The 18891-nt window shown below is 33.2% G+C and overlaps 1 protein-coding gene across 3 annotated transcripts in view; it reads right to left on the reverse strand.

Moving 5' to 3' along the window:
* Positions 1 to 18504, reverse strand: part of LOC126974071 (hormone-sensitive lipase) — a 41008-nt gene extending 22504 nt beyond the window's left edge. For 2 of the 3 annotated variants that reach the window (XM_050821468.1, XM_050821466.1), the window contains exons 1-4: positions 18309 to 18495; positions 17952 to 18233; positions 11386 to 11543; positions 7970 to 8156 (exon numbers count right to left, since the gene is read on the reverse strand). In XM_050821468.1, coding sequence (XP_050677425.1) covers positions 7970 to 8156; positions 11386 to 11543; positions 17952 to 18233 — 627 coding nt within the window. In that variant the 5' untranslated portion in view covers positions 18309 to 18495. Of the gene's footprint in view, positions 1 to 7969; positions 8157 to 11385; positions 11544 to 17951; positions 18234 to 18308 lie in introns of all 3 variants that reach the window. The other variant, XM_050821467.1, reaches the window with a different exon arrangement.
* Between the last annotated feature and the right edge of the window lie 387 nt (positions 18505 to 18891).

Below are 18891 nucleotides of genomic sequence, written 5' to 3' on the forward strand. Positions count from 1 at the left end.
TCACGTCTCAAGGTGACGAGCGCCATTATAGTGCAGCTCCGAATTATTGGATTTTTCAAGAATTCTGATCGGCACTGCATTGTAATGGGCAGGGCGTATCAATTACCATCAGCTGAACGTGCTGCTCATCTCGTCCCTTATTTTCATAAAAAAAATATTATATACAACTAAGCCAACCGTTGGAAGAGCGTTGGGTGGTAGCCCGAGAGGCGCGGGTTCGAATCCCGCATCGTAAATAAATTATGGTACAAATTCAGTAAAACGAATTTGGGGTGTTTTTGGTTTTTAAATCCTAGATAGCAGCAAAACTATGATATAAAAATATGGATACTATTTCAAGGTTATTGGTGTAGTAAAGGACGAATTATATTTTTTAAATCTGAGATGGCGGCCGCATAAAATTATCATTACCACAGTGTATCAATAACATTTGCAAGGTTCTTGGAATGGCTGAGAATTGAGATCGAATTTAAAATTATTTTATTGCCAATTTTGCGCAACGAAAATTTTTAATCTCATATTGTGAAAGTCAAATTTTATTCAATTAGGCTAAAGCTAAGCGCTTTTGAATCGTCATTATAAGTTTTTTTTTTTATAAAATAATTGAATCTAACCATATCACATTCGGGTACAGTAGAGCTTGTGAGAAGAACATACAAGAAACTCAACGGCCACTCTTTTCAATCAATAGAGTATTTTACAATGGCTGTAACATAAATATAATATATGAATCGTATTCAAAGTTATAAGCGTTTCAAATATCAATATATTTCATAAAAAGTAATAAAGAATGGGTAATAATACAAGTAATAGGTAATAATATAATTATTTTATTACCTAAAGAATAAATATAAATTATCGTATATTTGATGAATCGACCTTTAGAGCTAGAATTCAGTGTTTGTGTAAGTATGCTTCGTGAACATGATGGTCGTGATTACTGTCATAATTAGTAATTGCATCCAACAAATACAATGATTTATTAAGGCGAAGAGTAAGCAGAAAACACGCCAACATGGTGTTTTAGACAAGTCTTGTGGTGAAAGTATAGCATTTTGAGCTATCAACACTACTTAATCCTGTTACACATATCCTTTAGTCTTATTTGTAGGTTGCTTATGCTTGCTGTTGGTTATAGTTAACACTGCCGAGCCTTTTTGAACTAACACTTTTCTTTGAAGTTAAACAAGTTTTTTGGCATGGCGTGACGCATTTTTTTGGTACTTCTCTCAGAAAAGTTATACCAATAGCTTGTACTTTTTTGTGTAGGTTTATTTATTCAGATTAGTAGTGAATAACGAGGATTGTAAGCATATAAACTGTTTTCCACTCAAGAATTTTGAAACTAGATGGCGGGCCCGCAGCCGTGAACTCATATCGCTCAAGGTCGCTGGCATTTAGTATCGCCTTATCTATAACGTCGGTCGGTCGGTGGGCCAGGCACTAAGTACCTACCACCTGGTAATGTAATGTACATCTAATTCGACGCCAATATGAGGTATTTTTTTTTAATTTATAACTCATATATCTTACGCTAATAAACGCAATGAAATGCTCCATGTTTAAAATTACTTATCCGTCTCCAATAATATTTAAAAGTATAGATAGGTTACCTAGACAACATTCGGTGTTTGTAAATGATACACTAACGCACACATGAATTCGACATTGCAATAATTGCACACTACATTATGATTACACGTCAAAGAAGGATAGTAAATGCAATTATTGCAAGAGAATAAGCCATAAATCTACCTTGATAATTGCTTCGTCGTTAGAATAGAAACAATACAGAATAATTCATCAGATATGACTTTTTACCGTACACCGTGATTTATGTCTAAAAAAATTATATATAAAATAATGTAAAAGTTATAAAGTAGTAAACCTGCATTGAAATTAGGTACCTAAATAAAATGTTTGAAAAAAAAAACAATTAATATTGATTATAATATATAGCCACATTGAAGATGATGACAATGATTTGTACATAAAATAATAAAAAAACATACAGACATAACAAACAGTGGGAGGCTCCTTTGCACAGGATGCCAGCTAGATTATGGGTACCACAACGGTGCCTATTTCTCCCGTGAAGTAGTAATATGTAAGCATTATTGTGTTTCGGTGTGAAGGGCGCCGTAGCTAGTGAAATTAGTGGGACTTAATGAAATTAATGAGACTTAACATCTTGTCTCAAGGTGACGGGTGCAATTGTAGTGTCGCTCAGAATTTTTGGGGGTTTTCAATAATCCTGAGCGGCACTGCATTGAAATGGGCAGGGCGTATCAATTACCATCAGCTGAACGTCCTGCTCGTCTCGTCCCTTATTATCATAAAAAAAAACAAGTTCGATAGTGTATGAAGAAATTCGTCTGAAATTATGGGCGGGGCGTATCATTTACCATCAGCTGAACGTCCTGCTCGTCTCATACTTTATTTTCATAAAAAAAAACTGCAATGTATTTACAATAAGGGTTCAATAAGGGGGTAATTTTTACAATTTTACTAACGACGGATCCCAAAAAGTTTAAAGTTCACAATTTTTTTTTGTATCTTATATTAATATTATATTTCTTTTTGTTGAGGGTTTATAACATTAAGGTAATGGGAGAAGAAGAAAATTATCCACTTGTTTATTAACAATTATTGCATTTCGTATTACATACCCTGGAACAACGAACAACTTTTTTACATTATTTCCTAAAATGTAATACCGCGATCCTTCCGCAACAGACAGTATCAATATTTCGTCATATCTGTATGTTAATCTATGTGCCTACTGCCACTCGATGCGCTCGGCTTACGTTCGGCACGCGATGTCATGGCGTCATATGTATTTTGTTAGAGAAACAATGAAATGAAATAAAATGTTATAATTCATTATTTCTTAACTGTGGTATGTAATTCTATGATTTTTTTTTACTTCCGTAATTAGTACATCTTCCCATAACACAAGACGGCATTTTAATGTTGTACCTTTATCAAATTGTAAGCAATTCTGTCAACAACAAACGCGTGCGTACCGTTTTCGTATCGAGATGGCGATTATTACCAAAGGACCCAATTGCCTCCATTTAAGCGATTCATCTGTCATGTAATTCTGTAGTGACAAAGGTAAGATTAAAACAAAAAGATTTAAATTTGGAATAACCTTACTACGCATTTATTAATATAGTATACCTAGCTGTACTACAAACGTTGTACTGCCGATATTAAAATCGCGATACAAAAGTAACTGTTGATCGTAGATGAAAATTTGAAGTTGTATGTATTTTTTAATGCTGACTCATAATCAAAGAAATTAAAAAAAAAAATGTAAAAAAATTAAAAAAAAAATTCGTGTGGACCCTTAACATTTAGGGGGATGAAAAATAGATGTTGTCCGATTCTCAGACCTACCCAATATGCACTCAAAATTTCATGAGACTCGGTCAAGCCGTTTCGGACGAGTTCAAAGTTTAACACAATGACACGAGAATTTTATATATTAGATATGTTTGATGACTTTCACATACAAGGTCACATCCTTTTATAAGAATTAAAGAGGGGCGCGATAAACAGTTGAAGTAGACGAAGTCGTGGGCAAAATCTAGTATTTAATTAAAGCAATAAAGAGCCAATCTTCGTTGAAATACACATCACTCTTGACAGTACATGCCAATTTGATATTATTTCTTTAACAATGCGTCACCGGCTAATAGAGACAGACTTTATTACAAGGCTTTATTTCTAAGAAACAGCTGTTATGATTAATAGCACGTATGTTCACATATTTGTTTTAATTATTAAAGTGAGTGTGAGCATTAATACTAGTCTATACCTAATATTTTATCTCGACTAAGGAGCTCTATAGAGCGTATTCACACTTATCTAGCGAATAAGTCGATGTATTTATAAACATCGCTTTGAGGGTGCGCTAAACTTAAGCTTAGATCACACTTAAGTCCACTACAACGACGACTTAGGAAAAACCCATACTATAATACGAACACAATTCCTGCGGCCGTATTCCACCATCGCACCACATGCCACAAGTTAGGATAATATCCCCACCATCTGGATGTGTGGCGGTCCTCCACAGTGCGGTTTTCAAGGTGCTTTCTTCCACGTACTACAAAGCTGTGGAATGAGCTTCCTTGTGCGGTGTTTCCAGGACGATACGACATGGGTACCATAAAAAAAAAGTGCGTACACCTTCCTTAAGCAACGCTCCTTGCTTCCTCTGGTGTTGCAAGAGATTGTGAGCGGCGGTGATCACTTAACACCAGGTGACCCGTACGCTCGTTTGTCCTCCTTTTTCATAAAAAAAAGAAGAAAAAGGAGTTCAACAATTCCTTGCGTACATCATCACAACTGCTGTTGTTTGACGTTTTAAAATTCACGTATAATACACTGGCCGCTGTCACCCGTAGCTGCCACGCATCTAAAAATGCGTTCCGTTTCTCATACGAAATAAGTTAACAAGTCCGCATTTCGCATAAATCATTCATCGATTTCCACTTATCTATATATATAAAAATGAATTGCTGTTGGTTAGTCTCACTAAAAAACTAAACTCGAGAACGGCTTGACCGATTTGGCTAATTTTGGTCTTGAATTATTTGTGGAAGTCCAGGGAAGGTTTAAAAGGTTTGAATAAACATGAAAATCCCCGTTTTTATATAAAAACAACAATTTTGATTTTTCTCCGACGTGTCCCCCAACGTTCAGAAACCAAATAAAAATAATAGTTTAAAATGAATAACTAATTAGAATTTTTATATCTTTCTTACTTTCTGAGGAGGTAAAAAATAAACTTCCTTAAAACACGGGTAACACTTAAAAAAATGATTCCTTTTGTTTGTTTTAAGTTTATATTATACAAAAGTTAAGGTCTTTTATTTATCGATTGAGGCAGTACGAAGTCGGCCGGGTCAGCTAGTTTCTTATAAAACAATAAAACGATTAATCAAATAAGTTTTGGATACTGTTATCAGTTAGAATACTTTATATTGAAAACGTTTTTTTTTAATAATAATCGACAATGTATAATGAAACGCGCGCTTGACCTTTCAATTGGCCTGCTCAACCCCAATATTTGCACATTAGGAAATTGACTTGAGATGTCGCTCTATCAAATCTAAACAACTGTTTAGTTCAGTTGGTAGAGCGCTTCAAAGTAACCTGATAGTCGCGGATTCGAATCCCGCATCGTCATAAATACAAATTAAGTTTGTCAATATAATTAGCATTAATATATATAACATTATGTTGAAGCGGACATTTTTATCGTAGCTTTTTTCGAATAGGAATCTTGTATTTAGGATTACTATATGGATGTTTTAAAGTGAGAATATGCGCTATAGTTTTACAAGATAAGATAATAATCTTCTGTTCAGATAAGTCACGATTACATCTAGTATATAAAATTCTCGTGTCATGGTGTTAAACTTTGAACTCCTCCGAAACGGCTTGACCCATTCTCATGACATTTTGAGTGCATATTGGGTAGGTCTGAGAATCGGACAACATCTATTTTTCATCCCCCTAAATGTTAAGGGTGGTCCACACGATTTTTTTATAATTTTTTAACATTTTTTTTTAATTTGTTTGTTTATGAGTCAGCATTAAAAATACATACAACTTCAAATTTTCACCCATCTACGATCAACAGTTACTTTTGTATTTTAATATCGGCAATACAACGTTTGCTGGGTCAGCTAGTTGATTTATAAGATTGAAGATTGAATGTAACAGTCGCGTAGCTTACAATATACAAGATGTAAGTATAGATGAATAAAACGTGCAAGAGAGAAGAAGATCTTGAACGGAGATACAGCAAGATAGAAAGAAAAGGAAAGCGAATCTATTGACGACCCCTATAATAGCCAAGTGTTTAGTGACCCTGATTATGGAGCTAGTGGTCCCGGGTTCGAATCCCGGTAGGTGCAATAATTTAGAATATGATGAATATGACGGTGCCTATTTCTGCCGTGAAACAGTAATGTGAAAGCATTACTGTGTTTCGGTCTGAAGGGCGCCGTAGCTAGTTTAATTACTGGGCAAATGAGACTTAGCATCTTATGTCTCATGGTGACAAGCGCAATTGTAAAGCCGCTCAGAATTTTTGGATTATTCCAGAATCCTGAGCGGCACTGCATTGTAATGGGTAGGGCGTATGATAAAATAAAAAAAATATGAATGTTTGTTTCCGAGTCATGGATGTTTATATGTATGTTTAAGTAAGTATATAGTATTAAATATACCGTTGTCTTGTACCCATAGTACAGGCTATGCCTAGTTTGGGGCAAATAATTTGTGCAAGATACAATATTATTCTTTTTATTGTTGTGTACGGATAAGGTGAATTACCGTCGATAAGTTTATTGGCACAGAAAAGTCAACGATAGTTACGATTTTTAACTCAAGTAAGAGATAGACTGAATATTGGGAACGGCCGAAAGTCTATCAGTAGTTATGGTGATTAGCACGCTTGTTCAATTGTTTATCTACTCTAAGTATCCGCGTTAGAGACACGTGTCACAGAATCTTATCTCAATGTTTAGTTTTACGCAATCTTTTTCTTACTTATAATAACGTACTTGGCCTATTTATGGAGGTGAGGGTTCAAAAGATCATTCTCAATAAGTAACTATAAATGTATTTAAATAAAACTTTTTTCACTCAGACATAATTTAAAACACCTTACCTTGAAACGATTTTTTATGGAAATCGTTGGAGATCGTTTCCGAGATAGAGACAGCAACAGTTAAGTAAAGGCATAAAAGGCATTAATTTTCTTAAAATTGATTCCTTTAGAATTATTTTTGATGTCATTTCTAATATACAAGAGACTACTACCGCCAATAAGTAGTAAGTAGGTACTACTCTACCTACTCTTTTAATACTCTTTTTTTATAATTGAAATGTAATTAAGTCAATTTTCATCATAATTTTTGTTTATTTCTTTAATTTTATTATGTTTAATTGTTCAACTTTGTTATTCTTTTCGCACCATCGTAAATGTTGTTTACACCAGCTGTAAAGATATGTAGTATAGTACTATCCCTTGTGTACTTGTTAAAATTTTAATTATATTTAAATTTTTCTTAAATTATATTATGATGATAGGAACGAATGTTTTAAACTTATACGTGAATACATTATCATGGGTTCAAAACATTCTTTACGCGGAACCTTAACTCATTTTCTTCAATAAAAGTATTCTGAGTCAGTGAAACTTCCATCAAAATAGAACCAGTCGTTTCTAAGATTAACAGTAGCCGGAACAAAGAGATTGCTTTCTGGTCAAGTACCAAAGTCGAACTCAAAGAAATTTAATTAAAATTGGCTTAGACTAAAAATATTTCTTTTAAATTACCTACTGAACCTAATATGTTCTTAAAAAGTAGAGCTCATGAGAAAAACATACAAAAAACTCAACGGCCACCCTTTGAAATTGATGAGTATTTTACAATAGGTACAAAATAAATTAGTTTGTAAGGTACCGCATCTAATATATGGATCAAAGTCTAAAAGCGTTTTAAATATCTTATCTTTCTATTACCTATATTTCCTATTTTAATATTGTAAACAGATCCGTGGGAATGTTTTCTTTTCAAGAAGGCCTTCTTTTCAAAGGATTATGGGTACCACAACACCGCATTATTTCTGCCGTGGATCGCGGATTGCCATCACAAAAAATAAGCAAGTCTTAACTTATTGCATATAGATAATTTATACGTCTAGATAGTCTCTTGCTGTTAGACAACCGATAAAAACAGGCCAGGAATATTAGTTTAGTGTGTGTGACAAGCAACGTCTCACACTCGCGATTTGTATGACACTTTGTGTTAGTGTGCGTGCATTGTTCCAAATAGGGGTTAATTCTAGACTCAAATTTTTTTGGACGTTTTCACAGTTGTCATAATCTATCTAGATTCTAGACGTTTAAATGATCTACGCATATTACATCAGATTTACCAACCTGAAAACCAAGACATCTCCCATAAAAGCAGTACTGATTTATAGTGTCCGCTTTGGAGAATAGTTCTTCAGGAGTATGATTTTCTGTGGGGAATAACTCTCCTGTTGGGGCCCACGACAGCAATGTGTGAAGATGAGTGATGCACGTCCCCAGTGAGGCTAGGAGCTGACCGCATGACTCCACTTCTCTGTAAACATTATGCAAAACATAACAGAGATACCGTGATGAGCCCTTAAGTGGAAGTCATCCGAGATGTGTCACCAGGAGGCTCCTTTGCACAGGATGCCGGCTAGATTATGAGTACCACAACGGCGCCGTAGCTAGTGAAAATACTGGGCAAATGAGACTTAACATCTTATGTCTCAAGGTGACGAGCGCAATTGTAGTGCCGCTCAGAATTTTTGGGTTTTTCAAGAATCCTGAGCGGCACTGCATTGTAATGGGTAGGGCGTATCAATTACCTTCAGCTTTACGGCCTGCTCGTCTAGTCCCTTATTTTTATACAGTAAATATAAAAAAAAATGTTGAAAACTTAAGCGTGTCAGACATGCACATCAAGAATTCCTTTGCATCGTAAAATATATAAAACTGCTTACTTTTTATATACTTAAAAACGCATAAAATACATTTATTTTCTCAAAATTGATGCCTTTATAATTCCTTTAGATGTCACTTCAAACACAACACCGCTTCGGAAACAAATGGCGCTCTGAGAGAGAAGAAGCGGCGCAAGAAACTCTCCCAGTATTTTTTTCCGTATTCACTTTATTTTGTATTGTATATTATTTACAGGGCGGCTATGTGGAAATCATCATTTTATAAGATTTACAATACGTAAAAACAAACAAAGCATGCGAGAAAGAGCAACATCTACGGAGATATAACAAATCAAAATCACTTTATTCATGTAGGTCACGGAAAAGACACTTATGAATGTCAAAAAATCAACCGCTACTTCGTAGAGGGTTGAGGTTGTAATGAGAAGAAGTAGCAAGAATCTCATTACCACTCTTTTAAATCAAGATTTACATTTGCATCGTTTTACGAATCATATATAATACTACAATATAATATGTAAAGTGAAGGGAACAAACATACTCAAACGTCAAATAGTCAATGCCTTACACGAGTACCTAAGTCAAAACAGTAACAAGATGGAAAAGGAAAGTGAATCTGTAGTTACTGCATACGATTTTGATTGATAAGTCGTAAACAGTCAGCCACGTTTGGCATTAGCTCCACAGTGTCACTCACACAAGCTCCTTAGTATCGGTCACGCATTTACTGGCTGTCGGGTCGTATATAAATTAGTATCCCGTTGTGAACCCTACAAATCAAATCAAATCAAATCAAAATCAGTTTATTCACGCAGGTCACGGAAATGACACTGATGAATGTCAAAAATAAAATATTTTTCATTATTGAATCTACCGCTACTTCGTAAAGGGTTGAGCTAATGTGAAGAAGTAGCAAGAAACTCATTGCCACTCTTTTATATCAAGATTTACATTTAAGTACATCGATTTACAGATTATTTCAAATTACAATATAATATGTAAAATGATGCAACAGACACACTCAAACGTCAAATAGTCAATGTCTTACACGAATAAGTCAAAAAAGTAAATGTAAATTAATACAAAAGTTATTGAGTACAGTAGCTGCATGATCCACATACACCATAAATAAATATAGGTATTCTGTGATAATTGATTTTATAAGCGATTATAAATAAATAAATATGTATGTATCCATACATTTCCCTTTAAAAGCACTCTTGTAAATCGAACTATATAATGATTATCTTTTCAATAAAAAAGTGTCTTGTATATTAATTAGTATGAGCCCAATTTAAAATTTAAAAGTCAAGGTCAAACAAACTTTAGTCAAATATGTTTAAACTAGGGCTTCCAATCCCGCGGCCTGTATTCAATCTCGGCATTTGCGGGACTACGAATTTTCAATCCCGCGGGATCTCGGTATTTGCGGGATCCCGCATATTGAAACTATGCACATTTTTAAACAATGAATTTATCAACTCCACATTTATTTACGTACATATTACTATTAAAATGAGATCAATCAAATTATACAGTTTTTCTCACAATAACAAAAATCAAATCAAAACAAAACAAATCGTAGTCAAAAAATACACAAAGCAAAATAAAAAAAAAACAAAAAAAAAACACATTTTAAATTAAATTATTATTTAATTAAATTATTACTTAATTATTAAGTTTGTCAGCTTCTAATCTTAACTGAAAATATTTGCGAAGGAAACACAACATGTCTAAACGTCGTCTGCCAAACTACTGCGTATTTTAGCCTGCAGCAGAAAATGCCCTTTCTGATTCCACACTTGTGGGTATTCCTTTTAAGGGTTTGTACGTGAATGAAATATTCATGTATCAATAAACTTGACAAAAATACGAAACAGTTAATAACTTGAGTTATTAAGAATAATATATCACGCACATTATCCTATTTGCATCACATGCACGCTTTTTTCAGTCCCGCAATTCCCGCGGATCCCGCGCCCGTAATCCCGCATCTCGCGGGATTTCAAGCCCTAGCTTAAACTAAGCGCTTTTGAATCGTCATTATATGAAATTACTGAAAGAGAATATACATACAAGAAACTCAATGGATGCTCTTTTAAATCAGAGGTTTTTTTTACATCATTTTATTATATGAAATCATTCATAAAACTAATAATAATAACTGTTTGTGTAAGAATGCTTCTTTCGTGAACGTGATTGTCGTGATAACCGTCATAATTAGTAATCGTGTCAAAGAACTATAATGATTTATTAACTACAAGTACTGACTTAGCAAACGTTGTTTTGACATAATATAAATGAGGTACCCCGCACCCGTTCAATTCAAATTCAATTATTTTTATTCAAAATCACTTATTGAACGTCGAAAATTACCACCCATTCAAAAGAGACTGCCTCAGACCTGAGAAGAATAGGCGCAAGAAACTCAGCGGGTTTTTTTTTATTATAAAATATGGATTACAATGTGATATCGTACTATAAACATTTATAACTAAAGAGCCTGAGGGTGCTCGCTTTATTCCCAGTCCGTGGTGTCATTAAGAAAATCGTTTAAGCTATAGTAACATTTCCCACACAAACGTTTTTTAACAATTCTTTTAAATTATATAACACATTTGTTTTGTACATTTTCTGGGATCATATTGTAGAAGCATATACATCGCCCAACAAAAGACCTACTCACTCGACCCAACCGAGTAGTAGGCATAACAAGTTTATGTTTGTTCCACGTGTTGACATTATGAATGTCACAGTTTCTAGAAAATTCTTTAATGTAACACACATAAAACAAACACAAAAACACTAGACTAGGACTGTGGATGATGTCTTGGTAATTCATCATTAAAACACACTTACTTTACAAAATATCCTTTCCTAAAGAGCAATGTATCCCTTCCTGTGCAGATCTGTCGACTAAGTTTCAGACCATGCAGTACACAGGAGTCCACGACAGACACGAAGCTTCTATATCCATTACCCGGCGACTTAGCGTCAAAATCATAGAATGGTGCTACCTATAACAAAAAATCTTTATTACACCGACACATATTTGAAGAGGTAAGTATTTAAGCATTGTCTCCTTTCAGAGGCATTTCATTATCACCGTAGCCTAGTTATTAGCTAAACCTGTATATCTAAGTGATAGACTTTCTAAGACATAGAGCTTAACCAGTCTATCTAAGTGATGAACATTCTTAGAGATAGAGCTTAACCTGTCTATCTAAGTGATAGACTTTCTAAGAGATAGAGTTTAACTTGTCAATTTAAGCCTCCTTTGCACCGGATGCCGGCTAGATTTTGGGTAACACAACGGCGCTAATTACCGCCGTGAAGCAATAATGTGTAAGCATTACTGTGTTGCGGTCTGAAGGGCGCCGTAGCAAGTGAAATTACTGGACAAATGAGACTTGACAACTTATGTCTCAGGGTGACGAGCGCAGTTGTAGTGCCACTCAGAATTTTTTTGTTTTTAATAATCCTGAGCTACACTGCATTGTAATGGGCAGGGCGAATCAATTACCATCTGCTGAACGCCCTGCCCGTCTTCTCACTTATTGTCATAAAAAAAAAGATTAAGAGAGCTTAACCTGTCTATCTAAGTGATAGACACACTAAGAGATTGAGCTTAACCTGTCTATCTATGTGATAGACATTCTAAGATATAGACCTTTTAAGGATAGCGCTTAACCTGTATATCTAAGTGATAGACTTTCTAAGAGATAGAGCTTATCCTTTCTATATAAGTGATAGACTTTCTAGAAGATAGAGCTTAACCTTTCTATATAAGTGATAGACATTCTAAGAGATAGAGCTTAACCTGCATATTTAAGTGACAGACTTTCTAAGAGATAGAGCTTAACCTTTCTATATAAGTGATAGACTTTCTAAGAGATAGAGCTTAACCTGTCTACATAAGTGATAAGACATTCGAAGAGATAGACCTTAACCTGTCAAGTCGTATAGATTCTATATAAATGATATACTTTCTAAGAGAAATAGCTTAACCTGTCTATATAAATAATAGACATTCTAAGAGATAGAGCTTAACCTGTCTATATAAGTGATAGACATTCGAAGAGATATACCTTAACCTGTCAAGTCTTATAGATTCTATATAAATGATAGACTTTCTAAGAGATAGAGCTTAACCTGTCTATATAAGTGATAGACATTCGAAGAGATAGAGCTTAACCTGTATGCCAAGTGATAGACTTTCTTAGAGATAGAGCTTAACCTGTATATGTAAGTGATAGAATTTCTAGGAGATAGAGCTTAACCTGTATATCTAAGTGATAGACTTTCTTAGAGATAGTGCTTAACCTGTATATCTAAGTGATAGACTTTCTTAGAGATAGAGCTTAACCTTTCTATATAAGTGATAGACATTCTAAGAGATAGAGCTTAACCTGTCTATATAAGTGATAGACATTCTAAGAGATAGAGCTTAACCTGTCTATATAAGTGATAGACATTCTAAGAGATAGAGCTTAACCTGTCTATATAAGTAATAGACATTCTAACAGATAGAGCTTAACCTGTCTATATAAGTGATAGACATTCGAAGAGATAGAGCTTAACCTGTCTATATAAGTGATAGACATTCTTAGAGATAGAGCTTCCCCTGTCTATATAAGTGATAGACATTCTAAGAGATAGAGATTAACCTGTCTATATAAGTGATAGACATTCTAAGAGATAGAGCTTAACCTGTCTATATAAGTGATAGACATTCGAAGAGATAGAGCTTCACCTGTCTATATAAGTGATAGACATTCTAAGAGATAGAGCTTCACCTGTCAAGTCGTATAGATTCTATATAAGTGATAGACTTTCTAAGAGATAGAGCTTAATCTGTAAGCCGGCAGCCATGCTTGGAAATACCACCTTAGTATTTTGTATATTAAACTAGCAAACACACACATTGACAAATCAAAATTGGTCACATCACCAGTGTAATATAAAAATATTAGGGTTTAACGAAATTGAGTATTTTAACCATAGCTACTTTTCATTCTTCTTTAAAATACATTGACGTACAATAAACAATTAGACTTATAATTCTGAAGCTAAACTCTGTCTGCGAAATAAGGTATCTATTAATTTGATTGAATGTTTTAATGTTATCCGTATAAGTTAAATGTTTACGTACATACAACGCCGCTCGATTGGGAGTCAACTTGTTTATAGTTCGTAAACATTGAGATACAAAAGGTCTTAAAAAAACCGCTTTAATAACCGAATTACCTTGATAAATACAATAACATAAGGCGAGTGAATTCTACATTCTACAGCGATATAAAGTTTAAAATTTGTTTTTGTTATTAAAATATGCCAGTGGAAAATATATATCGTTATATAAAATAATGAAAGCTACGGATATTTAAAAATTATTCTCCTTAACGGAACTTAATAGAGCTCCGCACAATATGTTATGTTTTTAAAGTGATAACCCTCACCTCTAATACACAGATAAAATTTGAAAAATAAAATTTTATGAACGATGCGGGAGTCGAACCCACGACCTCCGGCCTTCCGTGCCGGTGTTCTAACCAACTGAGCCAATCGTTCTAGTAACGTATCGTTATCGCGACGAGGCATATAGTATTTTGAATGGGAAGTAGGTAGTTTTTTTACTTTGAATAGAAATATTTGAATTTTAATCTACAAACGATAATCTATTACCATGTTAAATGTTTTTCAAACTTGAAAAGAAGAGCGGCAATAACTCTTTCCTTTAAATAAAATTTCATAACAGTTAGATTTATTCACTAAATTGCCCGAGCCTGATCTCGTGACAAAAACATACAAGAAAATCAATGGCCAAAGAACTTTAACTGGAGCTACTTATGAATCATGAAGATTTCATATTGTAGGTTTAACGAATAAAAATAAAATCAAAAATTGCAAATAAGAACATTAAATCTCTTAGTGGACAGAAATATAAAAAACAAACTTAACGGGAACTATGAACGCTTGTTTAAAATATGTAATATTATTCCAATTGATAAAAAGGTAAAATAATTATTAACGTTAATCAAACAATATCGAGATATAAATAAATTCGTAGTACAGAGAGTGCATACCTACTCAACTCGGCTATCTAACAAAAACAAACTAGTGGTACCTAAAATATGTAATTATTACGGTATGCGTAGCATGCAATGGGTAATACCTACATTAATAAATGAATTAACTACCCATATAGCGTCACAATTGTCGAATTGTAAAACAAAAAATCAGGTGAAAAACTTATTGCGAAAGTTCTACTTAGCACAATGTCCATAATAAATAGACTTAAGGAATACTGGTAGGGACTATTAAATTGTCACACACAAAAACATAATATTGATTTGATAATTTGCGAAACACGAGAATTACTGCCGACAAACTGCTGCGCAGTTTGGCAGAATAATATGTATATATCGCTTTGTAATGTTGTATCAGAAATAAATGATTTAAAAAAAAAAAACAGAACACTCTTCACGAAGATCTTTCTTCCACATAATATAAGTAACTGTGATTCATTAAAATTCAGTTTTATATATTTTTATTGAAAATAGAATTTAAAATCACTTATCGAACATTGAAACGTGGCTGGTAGCACCAATTCGAAAATTTATGCCTAAGACGAGAAAAGACAATTAGCCCTCTTCTGCAGCACAAAGATAGTATTAATATTGTCTGCATTAGAACCATCCAATCGAAATTTTCCCATGAGGAATTAAGTAAACTCCTCAAACATTATAAGCAAAACCTATATAAAAACTATGACAAGTGTTTTTATGTAGGTATATTATTTACAAGTTTAGTGTGAGCCACGCAAATATTAATCTACCTTCAATATTGAAACAATTTTTAGTTTGTTTATTTTATGCCTAAGATTGGTTTATTTATATATTATGTTTTTGTTGAATGTGTAAGCATTCTTATCCGTTGGAAAGAGCGGTCTTCCCTAACACAGGTTCTGCGAACTTAAAAGGGAAGTCCTTCAAATACTATTTACTAAAATGCTAAATAATTAATTGATGAAATTTTTAGTTTAATTGATAATTCAAGAAATTCAATCTATCCATTATTTGTAAATTATAATTTTGGCATGTTTAGTAAAATTTAATAATTATATTATAAAAACATTAAAAGTTTCTGCAATAATTATTTCAGTTTTGAAAAATAAAATATATAAACTATAAGTTTAAGTAAAATTCCAGTATTGGGGCGGATTTTTTCCGTTGCCCAGGGGCGGCATTAAGTTTAAATCCGGCCCTGGATATCTAGCACACCCATAGGTGTAAAAAGAGTTCATCATCATCAGCTAGAAGAGACACACAAGAGCGGACAAAGGCCTAGGCAAAGGGGGGCCTATCAACAATGTGTTTCAATATGTGGTTGTCATTCCAGGACTTTTCTGCCCCACCGGGCAACTGTCCGTCAAACTATGTGCCCTGCCCACTGTTACTTCAGCTTCACAATCATTAGGGCTATGTGTAAGAGTAACTTAAAATCATTAATGCAGGTCATTCTCTGATTCCCACCCTACCACAGCCAATACTGTAGTGCATCATAAGGAAGCTTGTTTGAAACATTGAAATCAAGTATTTATCATGTTATGGAATGCTGCTGCCCTGCTGACCACCAATCATGGCTCACAAGGTAATTAAGTCCAAATGTTCATGCTGATATTTTATACTTGTATTAAAACCAAGGTTTTAGGAATAATTATAGCAATACAACAAGGTTAAAGCTTGATGTGAAAGGATTAAGAAGGCATTGGAAGTATTTTAATACATTAAAAGTTTACACCAATGATACAATAAATTTAAGATATTAATAACTAAGTAAAATTTTATGTGTTATTAAACTTTATAATGCAATTAGTTGATACAGTTATTAATACGAAAAAGCTCATGAAACATAATTAACTACACATTTCTGTAGATAACTCACATGACCCATGAGTAACTCAGTTAATCATAAATGTTACGAGTACGAACATCTGGCAGGTTGTTTACTATATGATACTTAGTTATATAATGTGTGTTAAATCATTTAAACAATAAAATACTTCTTTAAGTATTAAACCCGGTCATGTATTATTAACTTAACAGTCCAAAAGTGACCTGTAAACATTTTTATACAAATCCTGTGTCCTGATGTTTGTTTCCAGTGAACTCCTAAACTAATGAACAGATTTTAATGAGGATTACTTCATTGATTGCACTTTAGTCCAACTTGAGAGATAGGATAGTTTTTATTTCGATATGGGACCCATATTTATTTTTAATTACAATATTTGTTTTGTATGGACATATTTTCTATGACTTCTATGAGAGAATTTATTGACACACAGTTTGACAGTTCTACTGTGAAAAAATTCCATTAAAACAACTGGGAACAAATTGAGAAATTCATATAAATATATAGTATTACTAGCAGACCCAGCAAATGTTATATTGCTGATATTAAAATCACAATACAAAAGTAACTATTGATTGTAGATGGGTGAAAATTTGAAGTTGTATGTATTTTTTAATGCTGACTCATAATCAAACAAATTTAAAAAAAAATGTCAATAAAATTTCTTGTGGACCACCCTTAACATTTAGGGGGATGAAAAATAGATGTTGTCTGATTCTCAGACCTACCCAATATGCACTCAAAATTTCATGAGAACCGGTCAAGTCGTTTCAGAGTAGTTCAAAGTTTAACACCATGACATGAGAATTTTATATATTAGATCTATTATGTAAAGAACAATGTCTGTAGTAGTCTACACTTAGGCAAATTATCAATTGAAACATGCAATTTCATGCAATTTTCTCACTTCATTTGATTAATAATAATTTATTACAAGATTACTTTAACACATTCATGGTACATGATAATTTTCACATATTCAGGGTTATTTATGTCTTACAAAGAGAATCATATTGACTCACTTTAATTATGGGGGGTTTATACTAACTGTGGTGTATCATTTCAGACAACAGATTAGTCTAGATAAAATAAATAAAATATAATGCATGGAGTTACATATCTATTTAAGTATTTTGGCCAAAATGATGGATAATATACATAATGTGGTTATACTTACTAAATAAATAAAATATAAATAAGTTATACTATTAAGTAACCCCCAAAGTAAACTGTTAAAGACTAACAAAAAAAAAATAATGAAAGTTGTTTGACCGAAACCTTATAAACAGGAATTAAATCTAGATTTGCATGTAATAGGATGTCCAATTGATTTTTTTTATTTTAAGCAATTCACAATATTTAAAAAAATATATTTTTGTGTATGAAGAAGTATGTATGTAAGTACATAATAGAAGTAAATTTATGTTTTAGATAATCTAGTCTCTCTGACCGTCTCACAAGCTATATGAAAATCCAGGAGTAGCCGTTTTATGCAATAAATGATTTACCTTTCTGACATGGTCCACTAGAGGCCAAACAGTATTCACATGATCTATGAGGGTCACAAATCCTTGGTAAAGTCGCTGACCATTCTCACTGTCATCCGAATGAAAATAGGAAGCATTATTCTGGCAAGACTCCTTCAAAGCTTCGTACATGGCCTGCGTTGGTGGTGTTCCTTCTACCTCTTCGCAACATAATGACGCTTTAGCTGGCGAATCGGGAAAAGCCATATTTTTATAACCACGAACTATAAGCTGTAAGCCTCGATTCACTATTCTAAGACTCATCTGTAATTTTGTTTCCATTTAGAAAGATTAAATAAATCCTAAAGTAAACACATAATACTGTTTAATTATATTTACATGATTGAGCGTGAATATTTTATCATACTTTAAATCACATACGAAATACGTTCAGAGACTAGTAATGTTATCTTCATACTAGTGATGAATTTAATTCTGTACCTAAGAGATATTTCGCTAAATATTATTGTATGAATAATTATTATTATAATTTTGTTTCATCTTCAACTGTATACTTTTGAGTTTTTACCACAAGTTTTGACTTTGAAGTTAGAATATTAAAAGTCAATTGTCAAAACTCTAAAATGAAGGCAACTGGCAAGTTCACTGACATTTCAAAATTGAGCTGTCAACATACACGTAGATGACAAATAATTGTCACAATAATTAATTTTTTTTTCTTTATTTAGTGGCACGGGATGCAAATCCTTCGGCCAAAATTGTCACAATATTTGCTCGAATATTGCCTGCGTGGAATATGTTATAATATATAAATAATTTAAAATTAAATAAAGTAATCGTTTGATGGCAAACATAAAAAATACAGAACGGGTGATGTTGTGGTAAGAATTCATTATGTAAAAATATTCCTTGATCTATCAATGTCTACTCGGTAGCATACGAAAACCGAAACTGTACCTAC

The sequence above is a fragment of the Leptidea sinapis genome, chromosome 31 (genome assembly GCF_905404315.1).
Source record: "Leptidea sinapis chromosome 31, ilLepSina1.1, whole genome shotgun sequence".
NCBI classification, from domain to species: Eukaryota; Metazoa; Arthropoda; class Insecta; order Lepidoptera; family Pieridae; genus Leptidea; species Leptidea sinapis.